Source organism: Callorhinchus milii, unplaced genomic scaffold, assembly GCF_018977255.1.
Source record: "Callorhinchus milii isolate IMCB2004 unplaced genomic scaffold, IMCB_Cmil_1.0 Scaffold2, whole genome shotgun sequence".
Classification (NCBI taxonomy): domain Eukaryota; kingdom Metazoa; phylum Chordata; class Chondrichthyes; order Chimaeriformes; family Callorhinchidae; genus Callorhinchus; species Callorhinchus milii.
The window spans coordinates 75,383,305-75,409,614 of NW_024704743.1; the positions used below are offsets into that span (position 1 = coordinate 75,383,305).

The following is a 26,310-nucleotide window of genomic DNA, read 5'->3' on the forward strand; positions in this document are numbered from 1 at the left end:
CGATTCCATTTACTGCTCTTTAGATGGCATAGAAACAAACATCTTTCAAAAGTTTGTTTCATTTTACTTGCACACATTATGTATGGCAGAATTTCGCCCACAAAATATACAATCAATTCACTTTACTTCAGATTCTGTGTAGCGCTTTGACACGTCTCAAAGACGTGATAAGGCTCTATATCAAATGCAAGGATTATTATTATTTATATTATAATTGTATTGTACATATATATACAAATGTTTGAAGACATTATTTATTTAATTTGTTTATTCCTTTTGGAATACAGTTTTAATATATATCTCCACGGTGCACCATTGAGGAGATGAGGAGAGAATTCATACAGATGCACAAGTCCTCTGTGACATGCAGCCAGTCTCCAAGTGCAGGCCTCTTCCCTGAGACTCACTCATACCCACAGAGACCTTGAAATTGCACAACACTGTGGGGGGTAATGAAAAATAATAAAATATTGGAAACATTTTAATATCCAGAAAGTGATAGGAGAAAATTAGTAAGAAGTGCGATTCTTGTGTAAAAGTACAGATGTCTAAAAATCTATTAACTCGCCTCAAAGTGACAGATATATAAATTCTGCAAAACTGTTTATACAGTGTATCACAGGTCTGTAATTAATATCTGTAATTAATATTCAGTAACTGACTAATGTAATGTGACAATGATTTTTGTTATTGACTTTGTTGTTCAGGCTCTTAGTTATTTAATGTGTCTTGCCTATTTTAAAGAAAACAACTGCTTTGGTTAAGATTCCGCTCTAATGGAATGTTTAAATAGTGCCGATTTTCTAGTATTTTAGGATGTCAGTGTGGCTCCGTTGGAATTGCTCCTCCCTCATTTCTGGGTTAGAAGGTTGTGAGCTCAAAGCCCCATATTGGGTCTTGAGGTTAATAGTCTAGACTGACAGTCCAGTGAAATGTCTAGTGAGTGCTGAATTATTAGAGGTGCGTCCATCGACCTTTGGGATAGAGAAAAGATCTCTTTTTTGTGCCTATTTTAGAATTCCTTATTTGTGGAGTCCTGTAGCACAGTGGTTAGAGCACTCGCCTCGCAAGTAAGAGACCTGGGTTCAATTCCCGGCAGGGCGAAACCTTGGGCAAGTTCCTTACTCCACACACTTAATAATAATCCCTCAAGGAAAAATAAAAATAAATTGGTCACTTCAATCCACGACTGTTTGTAGGACACTGCTGTGCACAATTGCCTGCTGCGTTTCGCCTACAAGTGTACAGTCAATTCACTTTACAGTATATTCTGTGAAGTGCTTTGAGATGCCTAGAAGGCATGAAAAGCGCTATATCAAATGCAAGGATTATTATTATATTATTTACAGACATTGCACAACGTCAGAACTAACTGCAAAGCTACATTTCTACATCATGTATATTCGTGTATTGAAGAGCTTTTTCTTTAAAACTGTATTATAAGAAGTAATTGTGATTAAAACTTGTATATATGCCTGCACCTATGCTTCATAATCGTTAAGTTACTTGGGGAAGAGTGGAGTTTACATTTTACATGTTGCGAAGACAAGTTGTTGCAGAATGAAGTTTACTTAAAACTGCCACAGCTACAACAACACTGTACATGATTGCTGCTGTGCAGAGAGAAAGAGAGAGAGATTGGATTCAAACAAGAGTTTTAAAACAAGAGTTTTTACTAACCATTGAGAGTAGTTAGTAAGTGAAAATTATATATATATTAAATATACATTATTTTCCACCATTTTCTACTTTACTCTTTTGATATCTTATCATAGGTCTCTGTTCCTTAGCTCAACCTATACATGGCCCATGCTCTATCCTTAGCTGTTTGCTTTCATTCCATACAAACCTAGGATGCATCTGAGTAAGAGAATGCACAGCTTCTCAAGACAAGTCTCTGTTCCTTGTGCTTGACTTGTGCAGAAATGTGAAATCTGAGAAATTGGGTTTATCCTTTGGAGCCTCGATTGTGTGGAAAGAAACTGTCATTGAAGCCAATAACTGTGTATGTGTACTGTTGGTTGGCATGACACACTGCATTGACTGAGAGTGGTTAGTAAGTGAAAACTAAAGAACGACTTGTATTATTAATGTGATTAAGGTTTAACTGAGAGGTTTTCTGAATTGCCGGTACATTTGTTGACATATGTTTAAAATAACATTTCTGTAAAAGGAATGTGCATTCTCTTCTAATATTAGTTGAAGCATTACCAGAAGGACTAACTCATTTGTGTCGCCTATAATCTCAGTTATAAGAATAATCATAATCCTTTTACTTAGAATAGCACCTTTCACATTGGGAGGACATAACAAAGCACTTCACAGGATTTATGTATTTGTGGGTGAATGCTGCAGACAAGTTGCACACAGCAATGCCCAACAAACGGCCCAACAATAAACCAACATTTTTTTTAGGGTTTGTTGGCCAGGAACTGGGAGAAATTCCAGCTACGAAATCACTTCCCAATGTTTGTGGACAAGAATATCTTCCCTTCCCTTGATATGTGTGCTTGTATTGGTCTAGATCATCACATTGGAGTTTGGAACCAGTTTTCTATGCTATGCTTAAAATTGCTGATCATATATATAATAATCCTTTTAATAATCCTTCCACTTGATATAATGCCTTATCACTGTGTATCATATCATCCAATTTTCTTTAAAACTGCAACTTCATCTATTTATTGAATTAAATAATCCTGTTTTGTGCATTCATATATTTTGTATATGATAGCAAAAGATTCTGTATAACATTGTTTCTGTGGGAAAACATCTCAGAGCCCTTCACAAAGTTAATGTCAAACCCTAAACTGGGGAGGGTGGGGCTGACTGCAGACACAGTCAAAGAGGTAGGCTTTTAGTCAGGGTTTAAAGACAGAGAGGAGACGGGATTGAGGGGAAGAGGTTGGAAGCATAGTTAATGAAAGTTTGACTACCAACAGTGGGACAGGGGAGGCAAGGGATACACGGTTGGTCTAATTTGGCTGAGTATAGGGGGTGGGAAGAGAAGTGGGGTAAGAGTATATCACAGAGATAGGGAAGTCCTAGGGAATGAAGGGATTTATGGGTGAAGGTGAAGACCTGGCAATCGACCCTTTGGCAACCAAGAAGTCAAGCTGGACCTGGGCTAATGGCATACAGAGTTTTGTGCGGGTGAGGATTTGAGTGGTGGAGTTTTGTATGAGCTGGAGAACCAGTGACTGGTAGAATGAAGGATATAGGCTAGGAGTGTGTTTGAAAAATCAAATTATTTAATGAAAACAATAAGTGTAATGGCTCCAATTCTAGCTAACAAATCACTTCCAAATATGAAAATGGAAGGGTGCAAATGAAGGTTTCAATGTTGTTTTGTATGAGATAGAGATAAAGGCAGGCAAACACGAAAGTATAAAGACAACCAAAAGTATGAATTCATTTTATGGTACTTGTCCAGCTAGGATCACTCCACTTAGGAGAGTTTTTCACCCAGGTTAAATACATGCCTACATATCTCAGTCTCATTGAGAAGACAGACAGGCTTGTCCATCATAGGCTATAAGTCAGGGATAGGTTATTGCAGATTTGCTCAGTGTGGCTCTGTAATGTCTGCAAAGGCGAAAGCCCTGGGGCAATCCCAGTTACATTTACTTAGACACAACATTCATTTTATTGACTTGAAACAGGAGAATAGATCCAGAAAAATTTGAACCTTCCAGCTCAAGACTGAGCTACCCGGACATTTGCACTCAGAGTAGGGAAAGGGTTTGGCTGACATACGTATCATGCTAAAAATGTGGAGAGGAACTTAACATTTCAACTCAAAAGCATAACAGCTCTTGCATTTTACATTTTCAACAGGAATGATGAACGAAGTTTAGCATATTTATTCAATCATATGTTGTACCAAACAAAGATGCAACTGTACATAATATGAAAAGCTTTGCTAAATGGCAGAGTACTGATTATTCACTCAGAGCAGGGTAAAAAAATACAGTAGCTGAGATAATTATAGCCTTTAGTAAGTCATAACAGTTTCAAATGGCATTGTGTGTCTGTGACAACCATGTGATATAATCTGTGAGATGACGTTCACACGTGAACTGTGAACAATCCATTACATTTAGCACTTGGAAGATTTTTCATGTGGTTCATTATTATTTGGTGGAGGAGAACATCTGGTATTTAATCTCATAGATACCTGATATAAAGGTCTCAAGTCAAAATTTAACATTACCAGATTTTAAAGAATGGGATATCCTTTTGTTAACATTTGCATTGAAATTAAGATTCCTTTTCAGTGCAAAATTTCTTGCTGGGGATTATTAAATGTTTATAATAATAATCCTAGCATTTGATATAGCGCTTTTCACGTCTTCCAGATGTCTCAAAGCACTTCACAGAATATACTGTAAAGTGAATTGACTGTATATTTGTAGGCAAAACCCGGCAGCCAATTGCACACAGCAGTGTCCCACAGACAGTCGTGGATCGACGTGACCAATTTGTTATTTTTTTCTTGAGTGATTATTATCAGGCATGTGGAGTAAGGAAACTTGCGTAAGGTTTCACCCTGCCGGGAATCAAACCCAAGTGCACCCTGTTTAGTAAATAGGATCCACTTGTAATACACTCTAGTATCTTCAATGGATTTGAATCTTGTTATTGTCTATATACAGCAAGAAAAAATGGTATAGTGCTTATTGGGGAGAGTTAGGGTGAATCAGTTCAACAATTGTGACAATTTCGAGCATTTTCCCTGTAGATTTTTAGTATTCCCCAATGTCATATCGGGAGGGGTGAGCTAACCGATCACTGTATGAGTTTGTAGAATATGTGCCATATCTATAATTTTCCAGTCCTTCTGCCCGCTCTGTTTTGGAAGCTGGCTCCTGTTGGTAGACTATTGCTGATTTGATCACCCCATTATCTTCTTGAAACTTTGCCTCCGGGTAATTGGTAGAAGGAATATTGTCTGCTAAGTGGTTGCAGTTTGCAAGATTTTTGGCATCATAAACATTGTCACCAAACTTTCCCACAGGCTTATAAGGTTGGTAGGAGACTTTAGTAGTCGTGGTTATGATAGTCTGCAAAGCGGGAGGAGTGGTCCCTGTACCACTCAACCTGCATGGGTATTCTCCATTGTAGTAATGATTAGAATTTGGTGTGATATGCCCATATTCATTCCTGTCCCCATATCCACCTTTCAATATCTGCTTCCATCCATGGTGTTTACTTGTCCCATCAAAGGTCCTGTCATGGACATTCAAGCTACCTGCATTGTGTTGAGTTCCAGTGAGTTGCAATGAATCAACTTCAGGTTGCATATTACCAGAATCTTTGTAAAGCGCTGGATAAGAACTGGAACCTATGTAACCAGGCATGGCAAAATCATAGCCACATGATCCTCTTGGAACATATATCCTTGGATTTGAGACCTTTGGAAGTGATGGAACTGATTCCCCTGCAACACTGTTTGAATCGTAGGCTGGATTGAAGGCCTCTGGGTTTTGAAATGGTGAATAGTGATGTGATGGAATAGGAAAGTTTGGTTCTGCTATTAGGCCAAATCTGTCTGGAGCTTCCATACAGGGCAAATGGTGGATGTTGCTGAAGTGACCACTGCTATCATGGTATCTGCTTGCCTGGAGTGAAAGAAAGAACACATATCAACAGTGAGAAAAATCATAATCCGAAAACCCTGTAAACGTTGGTGATTAAACGTATCACAGAAATCTTAATCTCTATCTGAGAACCATTTTTTTTGTTCTTACATTTGATTTAACTTAAAGACCAACTTTTCCCCATTGGATTTTAAAGCTCAGAATTGAACCGCTGTACATACAAGCTGGTCTATGTGGGTGCGATTACTGTTTTTCTCCTATCATCTTGAATCTCACAGGAAGACTGTCAGAGAGGAGAAGCAATTCCAGGCTCCTAATAATGCTTGGTACCTGCTACAGATCATGAGAACAAAAACCTGGGAATTGCAATAAGATTTGTACATATTGAATCCTAATGGTAAGCAGATGTGCATAACTCTGACTTGCAGGAGCTTTGCTTGGAGTGAGACTGTGTTGGGTTGAGATTTACCATAATGTTACCGGCAAAAATCATTATCTACTAATCCTTTGCGAATCTTGTTGCAAATACTACATTTACAAACCCAATACTGGAAAATGTAAAAATCTACACAGGACGTCCGTCTTATAAGTGGAACAATCATATAAGCGGGTCTCTTATAACAGGGTTCAACTGTACTTCATGGTTAAACCCTTAGTGTGCTGCTGATATCCATCAATTCAGCAAAATTGTTCAATCTACAACCCATTGGTCTCCATAGAACTACCAGCAGGTTAAGTAAATAAAATATACTTTTATTTGATATGGGGCCTGCAATGTCTCAAAGACTTTTCTATAAGATGTATTTACAGATGAATACAGCAACGAAATTGCACCTTCAGACACATCAACAAACAAACATGAAGTAAGTGCTCAATTTATATACAGGATTATTGGCCAGGACATTGAAAGAAACTCCCTTCCCTTTTTGAACAGTGTCATGAGATCTTTAACATTTACCTGAACAGATAAAATGGACCTCAGTTTAATGTCGCATCAGAAGGATGGCACCTGCAACATTGCAGCCCAGACTATGAGCTAAACACTCTGATGTGGGGTTTGAACCTACAATCTTTGACATAGAGGCTACAAAAACAGAAGTCCCTGAGAACACTCAGCAGGTCAGGCAGCATCTATGGAGAAAGGCAAGTGAGTCAAAGTTTTGGGTCCGTGATCCTTCGTCAGAACTGGTTCTGACAAAGGGTTGTGGACCCAAAACGTTGACTCACTTTCCTTTCCCCATAGATGCAGCCTGACCTGCTGAGTGTTCGCAGACTTCTGTTTTCGTTTCAGATTTTCAGCATCTGCAGTATTTGGCATTTTTTTTGACAAAATGTAATAATTAGCATAACATGGGAATAATTCTTCAATTCTCACAAAATGTACCGACCTTGATGGATTAGATCATCCAATGCTATGCTGGTCAGAACATTTCCTGCCTCAGTAAATGTTATGATAAGTCCAGTAAATCAGCCTCAGAAAGTCTTCATGACAATATCCATTTTAGAATAAAACCTACTTAACTAAACTGACTTGTCCCCAACATTTGGAGTGCAAGCCCGTCCCTAAAGGAAGGGTTTCATCCACTCTATTCCTATTAAACCTGAAAGCTAAAACCCTCATGAGTAGGATGGAGGTAGATAGAGGCTTTAACTGGTTAACTCCAGCAGTACCCCAAGTCACGCTCAGGGGTTCACAACCTTTGGCCAACTTGTGCCTAATACCCTCTGAAATAAGGCAAGCGGGATGATGCCCTCCAGGGAGAGTGAACATTCCATTCCAGACACAGGGAAAATTCCATATATAGGTGGCATACATATGTGGAATGTTGTCTGGTTTGGGCACTGTCAAGCATGGTGATGGATTCTCCATTGTATCAGACCAAACAATATCATTTCAGACAACCCAGAATTTGGCAAATTGTTGAATTAGCTTTGAAGTTGGTTTTCTATAGCTGTTAAATGAAACTTATAGGAAAATGGCAACAAAATTTAGACTGCATTTATGGATTTGCCAAATTCTGTACATTGAGGTCACAGAAATTTATAATTCTATAGCACCTTTCAGGTCGGGAGGATGTCTCAAATGCTAGGAAAATTGAGTAAATTGAGACACAGGTAGAATTTCTCCCCAAATCTCTTTGAATTGCTACCTCATGAAGCATGACTTACCTCAGAGTCCATGTGCCTTTTTTTGTGAACAAAGTTTGGGGAGGACATTCGTCTTTTAATGGCACTTCTTCTGACTTCAGTTTCTGATTTACTCTCGGGCCTTGGATGGTCATGTACGCCTTTGGCCTAGTATTAAAAAAATAATCAATATGAGCTCTATATCCACTCTAGTTTAGGACACTGGGCTCGTTTGCAACATAGTTTCAGCCTGTTATGGGAAGATGGTAAAGTGAGTATTGTGGCAGGATGAAATCAAATATGCTGAGGAATTGCACAAGAACCTTCCATGTGATCTTTTGTGATGTTACTTCACCACCACACCACCCAGATTTGTGGAGAAAGTAAATGCCTCACACCAATCCAAGTGTAAAAGGAGGAGCATTTAAATGAGGAGAAAGAGACATGATACCATCAGTCTGAGTTGGATTCAGACTCAGAAATACAGATGAAAGGACAGTGAGCTAAACCTACTTAATCACTATTTTTTTTAAACAGAAAAACAGTGCACCCAAATTATCTTTCTAATTTTCTCCCCACAAGCATATGCGTCTCTGCCGTTCTTTTGCTGGGTGCAGTTCCACAGGAGCTGGTTGCCCTCCAGCATCCTGCTTAATGGCCAGTAACAGTAATAATAATAATCCTTCCATTTGATATAGCACCTTATCATGTCTTCAAGATATCTCAAAGCGCTTCACAGAATATACCGTACAGTGAATTGACTGTATATTTTGTGGGCGAAATGCGGCAACCAATTGTGCACAGCAGTGTCCCACAAACAGTTGTGGATTGAGTGACCAAATTATTATTATTAATTTGAAGGAATTATTATCCCTGGAAAAGCATTCTGCCAAACAAAAGGAAATACGCTCAACATTTCGCCCTGCTGGAAATCGAACCCAGGTCCTTTCACTTGAAAGGTGAGTGCTCTGACCATTAAACTACAGGACTCCGCTGTTTGTGTTAGAGTCTTGTCAGTCAGCCCCAGCTACTCAACTATAGAGGGCATCACAGCAGAGCCTGGACTCGGCCCACCCAGCTCACCACACACATAATCAGTAGAGGATGTTGTCGAGGGACCAGGAACCCATGACCAGTAAACAAAGCATGGCCTGGAGTTCAAACCACAAACTCCCTGTCTGTAAGCAAGCGGTGGCTCTAATCTTTATACCATTGCGGTTGCCTCCACTCAGTCTTTATAATAAGAAATGATATAATCTTGACAATTCATGGTACTTTATTCAGTTATAGAAAATAATATTCACTCACTGTTTGAATATAGAAATGGTTCAATATTCTTTATTTTAAGAACTCTGACTAGTTTTTGACCTTGTAACTTACAACTTACCTGGAAAAATATGACCTTGGTATCAAGTCTCCAAAAGTTAGTCACTGGGTAGCCGCTGTGACCTCGACATGGTATGAGCTCCAGCGCTGAGTTACAATTCAGACATGCCTTTTCTGCAAAACATGAAGTGACATGTTAAATCTTGTTCGAATGGAGGGAAGTGGACATAGAATGAGAGAAGCCTGTAAATATTTTACAATTGCCTGAGTAATGTTGCAAACTTTATACTTTTTCTTTGATAAGCAAAATTAAGAGAGAGTGAAAATCAAAAGAAATTACATAGAGTGATATGGCTCCTCCTGTTCAGTCCAATTAGTCGACCTATCTAGTCTACCTACTGCAGATTAGTTATTAAGGACTATAATGGAGTTTCTATTCACAATTCAAATTCACAAAGCATAGTGAGAATTATTAGCTTATACGGTGATGTTAAAAATCCAATTTTTCTGTATGATTGTTTAGTTGCATTTTAACAAGGGAAGAATCACTGAAGCGAGACAAAAATGTTTTACAGAAAATGAAATAAAAGGTAGTGTACATATTTAGAATACTTAATAGATATTTGTTGAACCAAAGGTTTATTCAGCATTGGTTAAATATGCTGAGCCATAAAGTGAATGATTATTTTTATCTGGGTGATTGTTGGCTAGGACAAACTCCCTTTTCTTGAAATAGTACCATTGGGATCTTTAACGTCCACCTGAACAGGTGATTTTAACACCCCTGACACATCAGGAGGACACCCCAAAGAGCTTAACAGTCCTGGCTCGGCACCCGATCTGGGAGTAGGAGCCGAGAGGGTGGGGAGAGGAAATATTACCAAAAACATGGTCAATGCACTCACAGTGAATTGAAATATCAGCCTAGACTGTGAATTCAAAGGCCCTACATCAGGCTTGAACCCACAACATTTCTGACTCAGAGGCAAGAGTGCTACTAACAGAACCAGGCTGACAACTAAACTTAGTTAGTGGGGGATTGCAAAGGCCCTTTATTGCCTTACTCATGTTAACAATTTTGTTTAACACTTGAAACTTCAATACATATTCAATTGTAATAAGAAGCAACATCTCTTATGATCTATGAACCACAAAACTAGAAACACAAGCTTTCACTTTAATTCCCAATAAATGCACATGAACTTCCTGGTTTTATCTCTGAAATGCTGATTGAGCTACAGGACTCCTTTCTACGATAAATTCCCGAAGAGGTACAGGTAATGGTGTGACCTGGTTACTTTGATAGGTCAGCTGAATCCCCTTTCAGCATTCCCTACCCAAAATGTCTGCTTCCGAGTATGAGTGCGGTTAGTCCTGCCAATTCCAGCAGACTTCCCCCAGCTCTCAGGACATACAGACTGAGGATAAGGACATTCTTGATCTCCGTCACCCACAGGTCTGGTGTGACCTTCTCCCTACCAGCCTTGTTTTTTAAATGATCTTGCCCACAGACCAGTGCAAAACAGTACCTTGACAGGCCCAAGTCAGTCTCTCCAAGCCCTTGCCCCTTTATTTACTGAAACGTCTTCCTTTTTCATTGAATTACCTGCTGTCCTTCTCAACCGACTTTAATGGCGAATCCTCCTCACTACATTCTTCTGCCTTTTTTTCTGGGGCATTGCTCAGTTGCCCTTCCTGTTTTTATATCCAACAATATCGGATACCATCACCTCTTCGTCCCTGGTTTCCCAGCACCCCAAAAGAGTCTCAACAGTCCTGAGGCATATGCTCCAGGATATCCATGGAGGTAACCATCAGGATTCCTTCCATTCATTGCTTCTCGCTATTTCCTGAAACTTTACCTCCAGGACAAAAGGCTATCTGACCTCATTAACTGCTGCCAGGGACTCCTCATGGGAATGTAAAGGGTCTACAGCACTGCAGCACATTGCAACTGCTCGGGGTCATTGCCATCTACCTCTCTACGAAGAACTGAAGGTGTTTGCCAATGTATGGTTTAATAAAACAAGACGGTTTTAATAAAAAATACAAACAGTTAGACTCGCAAGTGAGGAAGACACTCAGCCTTAGTGCTCACTCCCTAATCCCTGATCTGACTCATTTTCCCATGCTTGTGAATGCTCCTTTACACCTCTTCACTAGGACTCACCATTTGAGTCATTCCAGTTGGGGAACCTGGACCTCAGTGTGAAATATGTGAGAGCATTGCCACCATCTTCCTACCTGCAGATCAGACACACATCCCTATCCATTGAGCAATGGAAACATTGATTGTTTCCATCAGCACCTTGGGATGTCCTCCCAATGTGAAAGGCGCTATACAAATATTGTTGTTGTTTTATTGCATCAGTTGGAAGTGCGGAGTCTGAGCAGCAGCTGCTTAACTCTCTGCAAGCCAATCAAGGTGGATTCCAAGAGCTGGATAGATGTGTTCACGAACCCAGACTTCAAGTAACACCTTCCAACAGCTGTTGCCTCAAGCCTCAGTTTCCTCATCAGCTATCTGGTGGGCATTCGTCTTCAGCATGGTTTAGGAACCTATACAGCACAGGTTGTGAGATGCCACCATCTTGATGTATCGAGGTCTGTGTCCAATGTCACGCACCAGGCTAAGTTAGCACCAACTGTTTTGCTTAATGCACTGCACACTGCTTGTCAAGTACATAATGCCTGCTGTGAACTGAGTCCACTTCCAGAGTCCTATGCAACAAGTCAGTGTAGGCCAGAGCCCTCCGTCACTGCAGCCATTTCCCCTTTTTCCCCTTTCCCTTTTAACACATATTCAACCTCACTCCTTGATTGGACTTCACCAATGGGAAATGCTGAAGAAAACTAATCAGATCACTGTCTATCCTCAGAGCATTCTCTATCCCATCAGTTAAAGAACCTGGTACAAAAGGCATTTGTACCTTTGCAAGATATACATTCAAACAAAATTATGTGAATGAAAATATCTGGCTGTGATTCTAAAATATATTTATTTCCAACAAAAAGACATTTTTGTGGTTTAGATTGTCGCAGTAGTTTAAAATAATAATAACTTGCAGTTGATATAGCATCTGTCATGTTGGGAGCATGTCTCAAAGTGCTTCATAGGATTTTCTATAAAGTGCAGTGACTATATTTTGTTGGTAAAAGCAGCATACAATCTTTACAAAGCAAAATGTTAGTGATTAATTTTATCTGGGGTATTGTTGGCCAGGATACCAGGAGAAATTCCCTTCTCTTTTCAAATAGTGCTTTGGGATCTTTAGCGTCCACCTGAACAGGCAAACTTGATCTTGGTTTAACATCTCATCTAAAGAACATCACCTCAATCAATGGAGCACACCCCTAACCTGACACTTTGTCCCGAACTTTGTGACTCAGAACCGAAACTGCTAGCAACTGGAAAGAAACAGTAGTGTTTGAGCCACCTAAGGTACATCTAAAATAAGGGACCCTGAAGAATAGTAATCCCAAGCTCTGTGAGATGGAGCTCTGGATCAGAGCTGTGGATGAGGGCAGTCAGATGGAGTTCTGCACCATTTTTCCACATGTCAAACCCAACTGTCTATTTGATCTCTAATAGTTTTATAAATAAAGCCATATTCAAACGTTGCTGATCTAGAAAGCTTCTGCCACAATCTAAACCATCAAACAACACACTGCAACTTTAAAAAGGCAAGAGAGAGAGAGAGAGAGAGAGGCTGTTGTGAAGGGTTTCTTGCTGTTACTCACTCTGCTGTTTCTGGCGCGCCTTGTCGCAGATGGCGGGTCGGAGCTGAAGTTTGCTGCCGTCAGGTAGGGTGCAGCTCCGGGCACAGATCACCACCCCCAGGCACGACTTCTTGAGGATCTGACAGTTGTGATTGTTGGTGTTCCTCATGGCCCAGCCGCTCAGGTGTCTCTGCGCGTTTTTGTCATCCGCTCGGTAAATAAACCGCACATAGCCATCCGTCCACTCATGAAAGCTGTCAAACTGCTTCAAGTCCTGAAAGTTGCGCAAAATCCACAAGTTTTACTGATGTATTTTTCCCTTCTCTGATCGTTCGCAAACGCCCAAGTGTTTGAATTAAATCGGCCCTCAACAATTTTACCCCTCTCAGACAAAGGAAAATCATCTTTCTCCATTTCACAAATAAAACCCAAACTAATGCTAAATGCAGGAGGGGGCGAGTTCCTGATTAATATTTCAGTGGAAGGAGATCCAGTAAATGACAACATGTCTATGTGTCACTGGTGGACCATCTTCAGACCAACCTCTGAGTTTCAAACACCACAGAAAGTGCCACCAAATATTGCTGTGTATTTAAGGTCCAAAATTCCGCCCAGTCTTTAGTCAGTAAGACCATTTTGTCTGAAAATATTCAAGGAATATAAAATTTAAACGAATTTAAAGCTTCTCGCAGTTCTTCAAAAATAAGCCAGCTTCCAAGTTGAGTTTGAAGTTGTTGTTTTTTCTCTCCTCAATTTGGTGCAGGCTTAACTTTTCAGACAAAAGGTTTCTTTTTTACGGGTCTCACAAAACTAGATGAAATTTCGGGCTTTTCATTTCAAACAAGGAAGTGATTTGAGTACAAAAAAAATTCTGTCTCAGTTGCAAACCATCTCCATGTGTAACTGCGAAGAATGTGAGTGAAAGAGATACAGGGTCAAGGAAGAGTGTGTTTGACAGAATAAATGTGCCGGGGTTTTAGGGTGATCTGCTACTCTTCGCATGAGGACACACATGGTCACGGATTACATATCAATTTACAGACACCTAATAGAAATACGAATTCGCTATTTGTAATTTGTAATACTTCTTAGATGGAAAGATACGAATTATCGCAGCTTTAGAAACCCAAGTCAATACATTGTATCTTTGCCAGTGTAGGGTCTGGAGGGGTGGGAATCCGATCTGCCTGAGTTTATTTCGTATAACTTTTATTTTTATAATTATATGGAAAATACAGCAGCCAGCAAAAGTGTAACGAATGCCTACACAGTGTGCTCAGTGAGTGTGATGGGCTCAAATAGCACAGATGAAATGCTTTTGCTGCAGTTTGCAGTCCCCGTGCAGTATATATTTAATGTACACCGTTTTCGGAGAGAAAGAAATCCGTCTAACATAAAAAAAACACGGAATTTAGCGACTCCTCTTTAGATCACCTACATTAAGGGCTTTGAGTTTCGAGTCAAATTGACTCTTGGGTTAAGAAGGACGGAGGGCAGTGCAAATTTAAAGCTATGTGAGAGCTTCACAAGAAAAAAAAACACTTAAAAAAGGAAATGTGCTTTCATGAGGAATCCTTACTTATTTCCTTATTTCTCTTACGAAAGGAAAGTTGTGAAGTTAGCTGTGAGTTACCTGTGGCAGCTTCGGGTCGTTGATATCCCACGTTAGTTTCATCCCAAAGGAGCACACGCAGTCAGTGCCTTGGTACTGATCATCCTTAGACATCTTCACTTGCAGCCGACGACCCCCCTCCTCACCACCACACCTCCTGGGGTCAGGGACAAAGACACATCAATAACATTAATCAACACATAATAATAATATTTTTTAAAAAAAAGGATTAACGTTAATATGGGTAAAAACCAATACTACAATCTGTGTTTGCCTTCAAAGGTTTGGGCGAAAAAAAAACATCTTTCCCGAATGTTGCTTGAATTTGGCTGATTAAAGATTGGACGTGACGAGTCCCCAACGTACCCAATGCATTTTCTTAACGCCTTGGGATGTGACAAATGTTTGAGGAAGACGACACTTGCGCCTGGCCCTGGGTTACACGGGGTGCGCTCTCTTTGGGCAGGAGTTGCAATGCAACGGTGGTTCTGAGCTCAGGTGAACAGTGCTTGTGACCTGAGGGCAGAGCTGCCTGTAATCCACACGTAGGCACTCAGTCAGTCAGTCAAACACAACCCACCTGCCAACCAATCTGTGTGCAGGTCACAAACACACAGAGGCACCGCCAGCCACACAAACAGCACCAGGTGGACCTACAGGCGCATCAAAGGTCCAACCAGCAGTTTACAGGACCATGTAAACACGTTGTTATAGACTTCACTCTCATCCCAAGTATTTGATCCGCAATAGCCATAACAGCGATTGTTATGAGTAAAAGCACCACGCACCCATGCCCTGCCTCGAGATTTATTTTAGTAAATTTGAATTGATTTGTTAAGGATTATTGTGATGCGATTATGGAAGACGATGTCAAAATGTACAGTACATTTCACGTACGAGCATTCAAAGGTTCTCCCAGTGACATTGATCCGCTCACCAATAGAATACGAATTGGGCTGTGCACGGGATTGGCGTAAGGAGAGCCCATCTTATTTTTTTAAAAAGAAATCATCTTTTGAAAATATTGTTGTCAAAACACCAATGTGTTTATTTATAATCATACTCATGACGTGTGAATCAATAGCTTTCGAAGATGAGACTGATGGGTAAGAAAGTTCACAAGGAATGCCAGACAAGAAACATACCCTAACTAAAGTATGAAAGTATATACAAAACATACAATAAGTATGCAAACAAAGTATACACTAAAGGTATGTACTAAACATACAATAAACTATGTAACTGAAATATATTACATTGGTGTGAAACTAAAATATTCACTAAAATATACTAATGTATATATTAAAGTATACAGCATGTTTGCAATACACTATATAACTAGAATATAATATATAATAATAATAACGTAAATACCTAAATATAACCTAAATATACATTGAAAGTTAAATATAACTAAAGTATATATATCAAACATACACCGATGTACGCATTAAAGTATTCTCTAAACATATACTGAATTTCATAATTACAATATATACCAAAACAAATATATGCACTAATAGTATCTACTAAACATCAAAAGAGGATGTTTCTCAGTGATATATTTGGAGAGTTTAAAAACATCAAATGGTGACTGGTTCAAAAGCCTAGTGATAAATATTATCAGTCCATACAGTGCAGATCAGAAATACTCATTGTTTTGGCGTTGCTTCAAAAAATATATAAAAATAATCCTTGCATTTGATATAGCGCCTGATCTTCCAGACGTCTCAAAGCGCTTCACAGAATATCTTGTAAATTGAATTGACTGTATATTTTGTGGGCGAAACGCGACAGCCAATTGCGCACAGCAGTGTCCCACAAACAGTCGTGGATTGAAGTGACCAATTTATTATTTTTTTTGAAGGATTTATTACCACCGATAGAGTGATCCGCCAATCGACTAACAATCCCGGTTCCTACTTACTGTTGGGTAAACAGAGGTGTGTGGAACAAGGAAACTTGCCCAACATTTCGCCCTCTTGGGGATCAAACCCGGGTCTCTCACTTGCGAGACGAGTGCTTTAACCCCTGAACTACAGGAATCCACATATATTATGTTTACCAACAGAAAATCTGCTTCTGAAATAAAAGTTTCATGATTCTGAATTATGACGGTCACCAGACTGGGGCGATTCTGAGTAAAAGCTACAGACATGTCACCACAAACCGAGTTGCTCAAACACAGGCGGACAGGTCTGTGCGCTTTAGCTGAGACCAGCATTGTCGGCGTGGCAGTAAGTTGCAGATAAGTCGGAAAAAAAAAGGTTGTTTAATGTAAACCCACTATTGCAAGTCGATTTTCAACCAACCGTTCACCAAGAGTCCTTATAAATCAGCAAGAGTGTGGTAGGAAATCAATGCAATCTGTGTGTACCTCGATCATTCATTACAACCCACTTCAATGATAGTCTTCATATACAACTGTGGGAAGGATTTTTTTTTGGGGGGTGGAAATAATTTTGCCACCGACCGAAAAGAGGACGTTGTCCCCCAAAGTTCATTGCCAGGTTTCACAAGCGCACAATCCTCACCTGTGCAGAGCGGCACCTCACACAGTGTCAGCCCGTGAGGGACTTCTGTCTTCAAATTTCTGATCGGACAGAATTGTGGAGAATTCATCAATTCCATCGTTTGCACGAACTTAAATCTTAAATCGTGGTGACGGAGAGATATTAAGTGTATATATACTTAAACGCAGGGAAAGCCGTGTGCACGATGGGTTGGAAGCCACTGATCTAACAGTCTACCTGTCAGGGCTATGTGCTGTTGAGCTGCTCAGTTGCAGAGAGAGAGAGAGAGAGAGAGACGCTGCAAAATAACCATCTGCATAAAACCGTGACTTGCAACAACCGAGGCAGCGATTAGCAATAAGTACATGGATTTCACCCATCATATATCGCTTGAAAAAATGAAGCAAATCCTGGTCACCAAAAAACAACACCTGAAAAGTTACTGATCGCTCAATCCGATCGTTTATATTTGCTTTCATTTGGGTATAAATTATATTACAACCCACTTTCGTTTTACACATTTGCGCCGTGGAAGCTGTCAGTGTTTTGCAGTATTTAAATGGTGGTTTGACGGGATCATTTAACACCAATCAAATAATTATTAGGAATGCAATCCCACCGGTTAGTATGGATGAAATCGCCATTGTTATATCCCATTGGTTATTAAATTACAAGATGGGTTTGGGAATAAACATAATAAGCGGAATGTACTGAGGAGATCACACAGAGGGCGAGGTACAGAAACCTGCCCGGAAACACCCGTCACTTCTTCCATACAAATGTAGCAGTTTCTTGGGTCCCATCAATCCATATCATTGATCCATAATCCGTACCTGTGCTGGAAGGAGATTCCCCCGTTGTGAAAACTACTTCTTATCTTGTTCTACTGGTTTCGGTGTCCAAACAATTCCTGGCACCGAAACTATGTGCAATATACAAATGAAGGAAGGCGCAATTAAACATAGGTTTTGATTTAATCATTCGCACTTCATTGCTCGGTGTAGAATACAATCTCCAGAGAGATCTTATGATCTGTGGAGATTGATGATCGGGTGAGTCTTACAAGACAGTGAATTTACACGCAGTATTATCCCACAAATAGCCATGGAATGGAATTATTAAGTGAATCGCTCTGTTTGGAAAATTGTTGGTCAGGCCACTGGGAGAAAATCTCCTAATTTTTCAATGAAGTGCCATAAGATCTATAAACTCAGCGAATGCAACCATATTTTGTAAGCTAAATTCGGTTAAAATAAAATAATTGAACTCACCACAATCCCTGATGCTGGCAGTGCTGGTGAAGCTTGTTGGATTAATGGCTGTATTTCTCTGATGAATGTGCCTGTTTTACAATGTTATTATTTTTGCTCAGTTTGTTGCTGAAGTCAATGTGGACACAATACCTTATCCGGGATCTGTCCTTGGAAATCGGGGATGTATGGCCACAGTACGAATAAGGTCCATCTGAACAGGTCGATGGGACCTCTGTTTTATGCCATTGATATTATCCCAAGGATTTGCTAAGCACTTTTATTGACCACACCATACCATGAAAACTAGCTTGAAGTATGGTTAAAATAGATGGTAGATGTGTAATTTGTCATGATCAGAAGTGGTAGTAACACTTAAAAAAAGCTAAGAGGTGAGTGACGAGCTATAGTCATAGAACATAAAATATACCCCCACTAGTGAAGCTTTCCAGATTCAAACACATTGTTCCACAAAATTAATTTAATCTACTCAATTTAACATTTTCCCTACAAAGTATGCAGTCACTCAGTGCATCACGTGAAGCGCTTTGATATGTCATCCCAATGTTTAGGGGCTATATCTAATGTAAAGATTATTATTGTGGGATTATTATTTGCCAGAAGGTCAAAATGAACAAATTAATATTTTTCTTAATACTAAAGCTAGTTGTTATCACATTGAAGATGCAGTGATATTTGAGCCTGTTGTATGGGCAGCAAGAAGAAACCAATGCACAAATAGGATGCCAAAGAGAGGTGTCTTATGAAGAAGATTATTCCTAAATTGTACTGAAACCAAGAACATCCAAAGGCAAAAACAATTTACATTTATTTATCACCCTTTATGCAGGACAGAGATGAAGCACAATTTTGATGTCCATACACCCAGATATTGTGAATCATAAAACAAAACTAAGATAGTGGGGTTATAGCAAAACAAAAGCATTTTCAATCCTAATGTTCAGTGTTTAACAATAAGGTCTTCAAAGCCTTCCCATTCTGATATGACCCCAAATGACACAACTCTCAACTGACAGGTTAGAGTGGTTTATGCTAATTGTACAGTGCAGATATTTATCCTTTTTCACTGCTGGCCTTTACATGTGCTACCTGTAATGGGAAATTAGTTTTTCCAATGAATTAAATGAGCATTTTATCCCCTAAGCAAACCAATGACATCTACTCTGTGTGACCACTTCGTATTTGGGAGAACATAATCTTTCCTTTCCTCTATGTTTGGTCATAAATGAGACATAATTCACCAATCTGGATATATCCACTGTATCCCCAGTGAAAAAATATTCCCTTTTCCTGACCGTGCTCTAACATCATCGCACCTCCAACGACACCACAAAACATATAAACTAGCTACAGTATTTAAAAAATACGAATGTGTTCATCTTGCACCTTCTGATAAAGTAGATTAATAATTATCATATGTTAAATGCCTGCTTATAGTTCACTCTTTTGGATTGCTTTTACTTTTCTCCTGAGATTGAAAGTCACTCTCTCTGGTAAATATATATAATATATATATGCGTATATGTATGTGTGTGTGTGCATACATGTGTGTGAGTGCGAGTGTATGTGGCAGATATCAAGTGTGTTAATAAACAATTGATTAGCTAGACACTTGCACTTTATCAACTTAAATCTGAACCTTTCCAAATGGTACTGCTTTGAAACACATTGCTAAGCAATATTTATAAAGGATACAAATTAAAATATTTATCAACTGAAAAACTATGAAAACTTTGGAAGCCATATAAGAGCTGAGAAATTGAATTGAAAGCTATAAATAAGAAGCTAACAGAAGGAATTTTACAGAATATGTAATGATTTAAATGATTAGATATTACAAAAAGGGTAAAATCTGCGGTGTTTTGGAAGGAAAGCATTTTGAAACGCTGAAGGTTTTGCCACATCATCTGTCACTGCTTAATATTGTCCCTGTATCAGGACTGAACTCACAATGCAGTGTAATATTCCACTGAAGGGGTGTTGCAATGTTGGAGATGCCTTCCTTTAATAATAATAATAATCCTTGCATTTGATATAGCGCTTTTCACATCTTCTAGATGTCTCAAAGCACTTCACAAAATATGCTGTAAAGTGAATTGACTGTATATTTGTGGTCGAAACGCAGCAGCCAATTGCACACAGCAGTGTCCCACAAACAGTCGTGGATTGAAAATGACCAATTTATTATTGTTTTGTTTTTTGGAGGGACTATTATTAGGCTTTAGATGTGACATTAAATCAGGGACCCGTCTGCCTGTTCAGGTGAATATTACAATTCCAATAGCACTATTCAAGAAGAGAAGGGAGTTTTTCCCACTATCCTGGACAACAATCATGCATAAAATTGATCATTAACTTCGTGGCTGTTTGTGCGACATTGTTGTGTGAAAATTGGTTGTCACATTCACCTACAAAAACATAGAAAATGTTGTGAAGTGCTTTGGGACCCTTTAATGTGATAAGGTATTATACCAAATACAAGGCTTATTATTATACTTTATTTTATTTCTAGCTCACGTTTAATGTTTCAAAGTTTAATTTCTAAACAATGTATTTATTTTAATAACTAAGTGTAGAAATACAAAACGAATCGTATATGTACATAGACCACAATCGAAGCACAGGAATAAATGCCTTTCATTTTACTAGCCTCCACCAAGCTTCCAAAGAGAGCAATATCTATATTAATTTAGGATTAAAAATAAAGGCTGCTTTTAGAATAGAATAAAATTAAAAAAAAACACGTCCACAGGAAAATTCAATTTCCTACTGAAGTAAGTGGATTTATTGTTACCAAATCGGAAACAGGTGAGACCAGAGTTGACCAATGTTGCCCAAAAAACTATTTTCCCAAAATAAAATCAATAATAAAATAAAATCAATGCAGATTTCAGACATGGTTTTAATAAGCAAAATGTCACCTATAATTAGATAACACACTCTCAGTATCCAAGTATACAAGTCTAGTTTTATACTTTATACTTTGAATTTAATAAGTGAAACTGTTTTGTACTTTGTTCAATGAAACTGAATTTGCAACTTCTAGAAACACACGAAACGGTGAATTATTAAGAAAAGCACAACGCTAACCATCAAATCTGAGCGATCCAAATAATTTTATTTACAATATATGAGTACTTGGCTGCTGTGTAACAACCCATTATTTAGAAATTGACCACATTTCTTCAACGTTACAGTTCATGATAGATTGAAATCATGCAACAGCCTGATTTACACTATTACAAGTCCTCTCCCCTGGTTTACCACCGGTTCAACAATTGTGATTCTTTTTTTAAGCAAAGTAATTTTTGAAAGTGATCCGTGAAGCATATGCGAAAAATATTAGTCTTCAGATATAAGCCGGGTTTTCAGATTGCTGTGCTCTTGCAGAATTTAAGACTAAAGACTAACGCGGCGTTGACACAATTCCACACTTTGTAAACAGTTCATCTGTATTAAAGCCATCAGAGATTCAGTCAAATATCGTTTCACATTTGTTCCACTTTCTAGTATTTGACATAAATGGAAATAGAGCGGGGAAACGTAAGGGAATTGTCGATACATATGCATATTCGTTTTGAGATGTCTGGAAGATGTGATAAGGTGTTGTATGTATCAAATACAAGGATTATATTAGTATTATTAAGTAGTGAAAGCCTCAGAACTCGGCGCCGGTGTAAATACATCAAATCACCCAGAATACGCCATGTGTTGCAGCTGAACAAGAATCAGAATTTCACATTACTGAGCGTTTCCTTTTAAACATATTACAAATGCGTCTTTAACATGACACACAGGAACAGTGTCACACTTTAGGACCAGGTTATATCCCCCTTTCACACCCAACTTCCCAAACAGAGCTATTAGCCCAGGATAAATAAAACACGGGCTTCATCCGGAAATTAGAGACGCGTTTTTTACAATAAACAAATTCAAGGAAAACTTTTTTTTGTTCTAAGGTTATTGAGACATTTAGAAAATAGTTTATTCTGCTAAATTTCCCTTCTGAAATCACGCCAGTAGTCAATTCGGCTTATCAGTCAACGACATGATAAGGCGCTCTATCAAATGCAAGGATTATTATTATTATTATTATTATTATTATTATCATTATTGGAACCTTGAGGGAAAAATATTTCCTAAGGTGCCTTTTGTGTGTTTGGAAGCTCATGTAAATCAGAAGACTTCCAGTCACTGGAGAGAAAGATAATAAATAAACGTGTTGCAGTATTCAGCGACAAACCTGGACTGTGTAACATTGAGGCTGGAGGCGATGCTGTATACACTACACTCTGAACTCTGCCCGTGAATAAGTATCGTCAACTGAGATAACCCTTCACATTGCCTCTCATCTCCGCCACCCGCACAGACACAAGTCTTCGGTCGTTGCAAGGCGAGGAAGCAGATATCTGTCACCTCCTGAAAGCCAGGAGACCCCCCCAGTCTGTGAGGAAGGGGACCTCTGTACAGATACAGCACACATTTGTGTGATGGCGTTAAAGTCCAGCAGACTCCGAGCGTCTCTCTTCACCAACGTCCCTTATCAGGACTGTTCACGGCCAGTTTCCAAATGCACATTTATTGCTGTGTTTGACCATTGCATTAGAACTCAATATCCATGTACAAAGTGCAGCATAACGTGGGGAGTGGGAGGAGTGGGGGTTAATCTCCTATCCTTTCCCCAGCCCAAAGTTTGACAATGCCACCAATAAGCTGCATTTAAACAGATCACACGTATCACACGAATTAACCCCAGTTGGGTCTATTTTTCGTAATATTTTGGTTCAGAGACTGCGATTCTCAAAGGGAGCGGATATTTTAGTGGTGGAAAGCAGTGGGAAAACAAGATCAACTGATGATGCACAAAGCACCTCGCTGTGGTCTGGGAAGGACGTGTGGAGAGATGCTGAGAGTTTATTGAACTTTAAACCGATCAAACAACTTCATTGATATATGAACTGAGGTCCCCACCTTCTCACAGACTGACCGGTTCTTCCGATCATAAGAGGTGGAAGGTCTCTGCTTCCTGCGGCACTTTATATGCTGATGTTTGCAACATTACCTGTCACAGTCCGTATTTATTTCTGCCCTGAAAAGCAATGGCCAAGTCAACATTGATGATCGATATATTCGCTAAACTCACCTGAATCTGTGCTGTCAGTGGCGCTGCCCCTCGGGATGAAACCTCTTCTCACTTCCTTCTTGGGCGTGTGAGTGTGTGTGTGTTTACCTGTTGTGTGTGTGTGTGGGGGGGGGGGGGGGGGGGGGGGGGGGGAGGGTGGTGCAGGTGTGTCACTGAGCGCTTGTCAGTGTGCAACCATCCCAGGCTGCTGTAGGTGCAGCGCCACCCCCTGGGAACACCTGATCCCCGGGGACTTGTACATCCCAGAGGCAAAGGGAACCCAGGAATACTCACTGCACCACCACCTCCTTGTGGGGTGGGGTTGGGGCGGTGGGGGGGGGGGGGGACGTGCCAGCTCTCTGTGGTGGTCTCGATAGTTCGGTCCCAGTTCCAGACGGGTCCGCAGTCCCAACTGTGGGAAGGATTTTTTTTTGGGGGGTGGAAATAATTTTGCCACCGACCGAAAAGAGGACGTTGTCCCCCAAAGTTCATTGCCAGGTTTCACAAGCGCACAATCCTCACCTGTGCAGAGCGGCACCTCACACAGTGTCAGCCCGTGAGGGACTTCTGTCTTCAAATTTCTGATCGGACAGAATTGTGGAGAATTCATCAATTCCATCGTTTGCACGAACTTAAATCTTAAATCGTGGTGACGGAGAGATATTAAGTGTATATATACTTAAACGCAGGGAAAGCCGTGTGCACGATGGGTTGGAAGCCACTGATCTAACAGTCTACCTGTCAGGGCTATGTGCTGTTGAGCTGCTCAGTTGCAGAGAGAGAGAGAGAGAGAGACGCTGCAAAATAACCATCTGCATAAAACCGTGACTTGCAACAACCGAGGCAGCGATTAGCAATAAGTACATGGATTTCACCCATCACATATCGCTTGAAAAAATGAAGCAAATCCTGGTCACCAAAAAACAACACCTGAAAAGTTACTGATCGCTCAATCCGATCGTTTATATTTGCTTTCATTTGGGTATAAATTATATTACAACCCACTTTCGTTTTACACATTTGCGCCGTGGAAGCTGTCAGTGTTTTGCAGTATTTAAATGGTGGTTTGACGGGATCATTTAACACCAATCAAATAATTATTAGGAATGCAATCCCACCGGTTAGTATGGATGAAATCGCCACTGTTATATCCCATTGGTTATTAAATTACAAGATGGGTTTGGGAATAAACATAATAAGCGGAATGTACTGAGGAGATCACACAGAGGGCGAGGTACAGAAACCTGCCCGGAAACACCCGTCACTTCTTCCATACAAATGTAGCAGTTTCTTGGGTCCCATCAATCCATATCATTGATCCATAATCCGTACCTGTGCTGGAAGGAGATTCCCCCGTTGTGAAAACTACTTCTTATCTTGTTCTACTGGTTTCGGTGTCCAAACAATTCCTGGCACCGAAACTATGTGCAATATACAAATGAAGGAAGGCACAATTAAACATAGGTTTTGATTTAATCATTCGCACTTCATTGCTCGGTGTAGAATACAATCTCCAGAGAGATCTGGAGACTTATGATCCGTGGAGATTGATGATCGGGTGAGTCTTACAAGACAGTGAATTTACACGCAGTATTATCCCACAAATAGCCATGGAATGGAATTATTAAGTGAATCGCTCTGTTTGGAAAATTGTTGGTCAGGCCACTGGGAGAAAATCTCCTAATTTTTCAATGAAGTGCCATAAGATCTATAAACTCAGCGAATGCAACCATATTTTGTAAGCTAAATTCGGTTAAAATAAAATAATTGAACTCACCACAATCCCTGATGCTGGCAGTGCTGGTGAAGCTTGTTGGATTAATGGCTGTATTTCTCTGATGAATGTGCCTGTTTTACAATGTTATTATTTTTGCTCAGTTTGTTGCTGAAGTCAATGTGGACACAATACCTTATCCGGGATCTGTCCTTGGAAATCGGGGATGTATGGCCACAGTACGAATAAGGTCCATCTGAACAGGTCGATGGGACCTCTGTTTTATGCCATTGATATTATCCCAAGGATTTGCTAAGCACTTTTATTGACCACACCATACCATGAAAACTAGCTTGAAGTATGGTTAAAATAGATGGTAGATGTGTAATTTGTCATGATCAGAAGTGGTAGTAACACTTAAAAAAAGCTAAGAGGTGAGTGACGAGCTATAGTCATAGAACATAAAATATACCCCCACTAGTGAAGCTTTCCAGATTCAAACACATTGTTCCACAAAATTAATTTAATCTACTCAATTTAACATTTTCCCTACAAAGTATGCAGTCACTCAGTGCATCACGTGAAGCGCTTTGATATGTCATCCCAATGTTTAGGGGCTATATCTAATGTAAAGATTGTTATTGTGGGATTATTATTTGCCAGAAGGTCAAAATGAACAAATTAATATTTTTCTTAATACTAAAGCTAGTTGTTATCACATTGAAGATGCAGTGATATTTGAGCCTGTTGTATGGGCAGCAAGAAGAAACCAATGCACAAATAGGATGCCAAAGAGAGGTGTCTTATGAAGAAGATTATTCCTAAATTGTACTGAAACCAAGAACATCTAAAGGCAAAAACAATTTACATTTATTTATCACCCTTTATGCAGGACAGAGATGAAGCACAATTTTGATGTCCATACACCCAGATATTGTGAATCATAAAACAAAACTAAGATAGTGGGGTTATAGCAAAACAAAAGCATTTTCAATCCTAATGTTCAGTGTTTAACAATAAGGTCTTCAAAGCCTTCCCATTCTGATATGACCCCAAATGACACAACTCTCAACTGACAGGTTAGAGTGGTTTATGCTAATTGTACAGTGCAGATATTTATCCCTTTTCACTGCTGGCCTTTACATGTGCTACCTGTAATGGGAAATTAGTTTTTCCAATGAATTAAATGAGCATTTTATCCCCTAAGCAAACCAATGACATCTACTCTGTGTGACCACTTCGTATTTGGGAGAACATAATCTTTCCTTTCCTCTATGTTTGGTCATAAATGAGACATAATTCACC

The 26,310-nt window shown here is 39.5% G+C and overlaps 1 protein-coding gene across 2 annotated transcripts; it reads right to left on the reverse strand.

Annotated features, from left to right (window-relative positions):
- Positions 1-4,526: 4,526 nt before the first annotated feature.
- gcm2 (glial cells missing transcription factor 2) lies at positions 4,527-23,368 on the reverse strand. Of its 2 annotated transcripts, none has more exons than XM_042332193.1 (6): positions 23,313-23,368; positions 14,407-14,542; positions 12,795-13,047; positions 9,115-9,227; positions 7,770-7,895; positions 4,527-5,621 (listed from the first exon to the last, which is right to left on the reverse strand). In XM_042332193.1, the coding sequence occupies exons 2-6, from the start codon at positions 14,497-14,499 to the stop codon at positions 4,746-4,748; spliced, it is 1,461 nt and encodes a 486-aa protein (XP_042188127.1). In that variant the 5' UTR covers positions 14,500-14,542; positions 23,313-23,368; the 3' UTR covers positions 4,527-4,745. The 2 variants fall into 2 exon arrangements, with proteins under 2 accessions (XP_042188127.1, XP_007899052.1); XM_007900861.1 differs by lacking the exon at positions 23,313-23,368 and adding an exon at positions 14,752-14,810.
- Between the last annotated feature and the right edge of the window lie 2,942 nt (positions 23,369-26,310).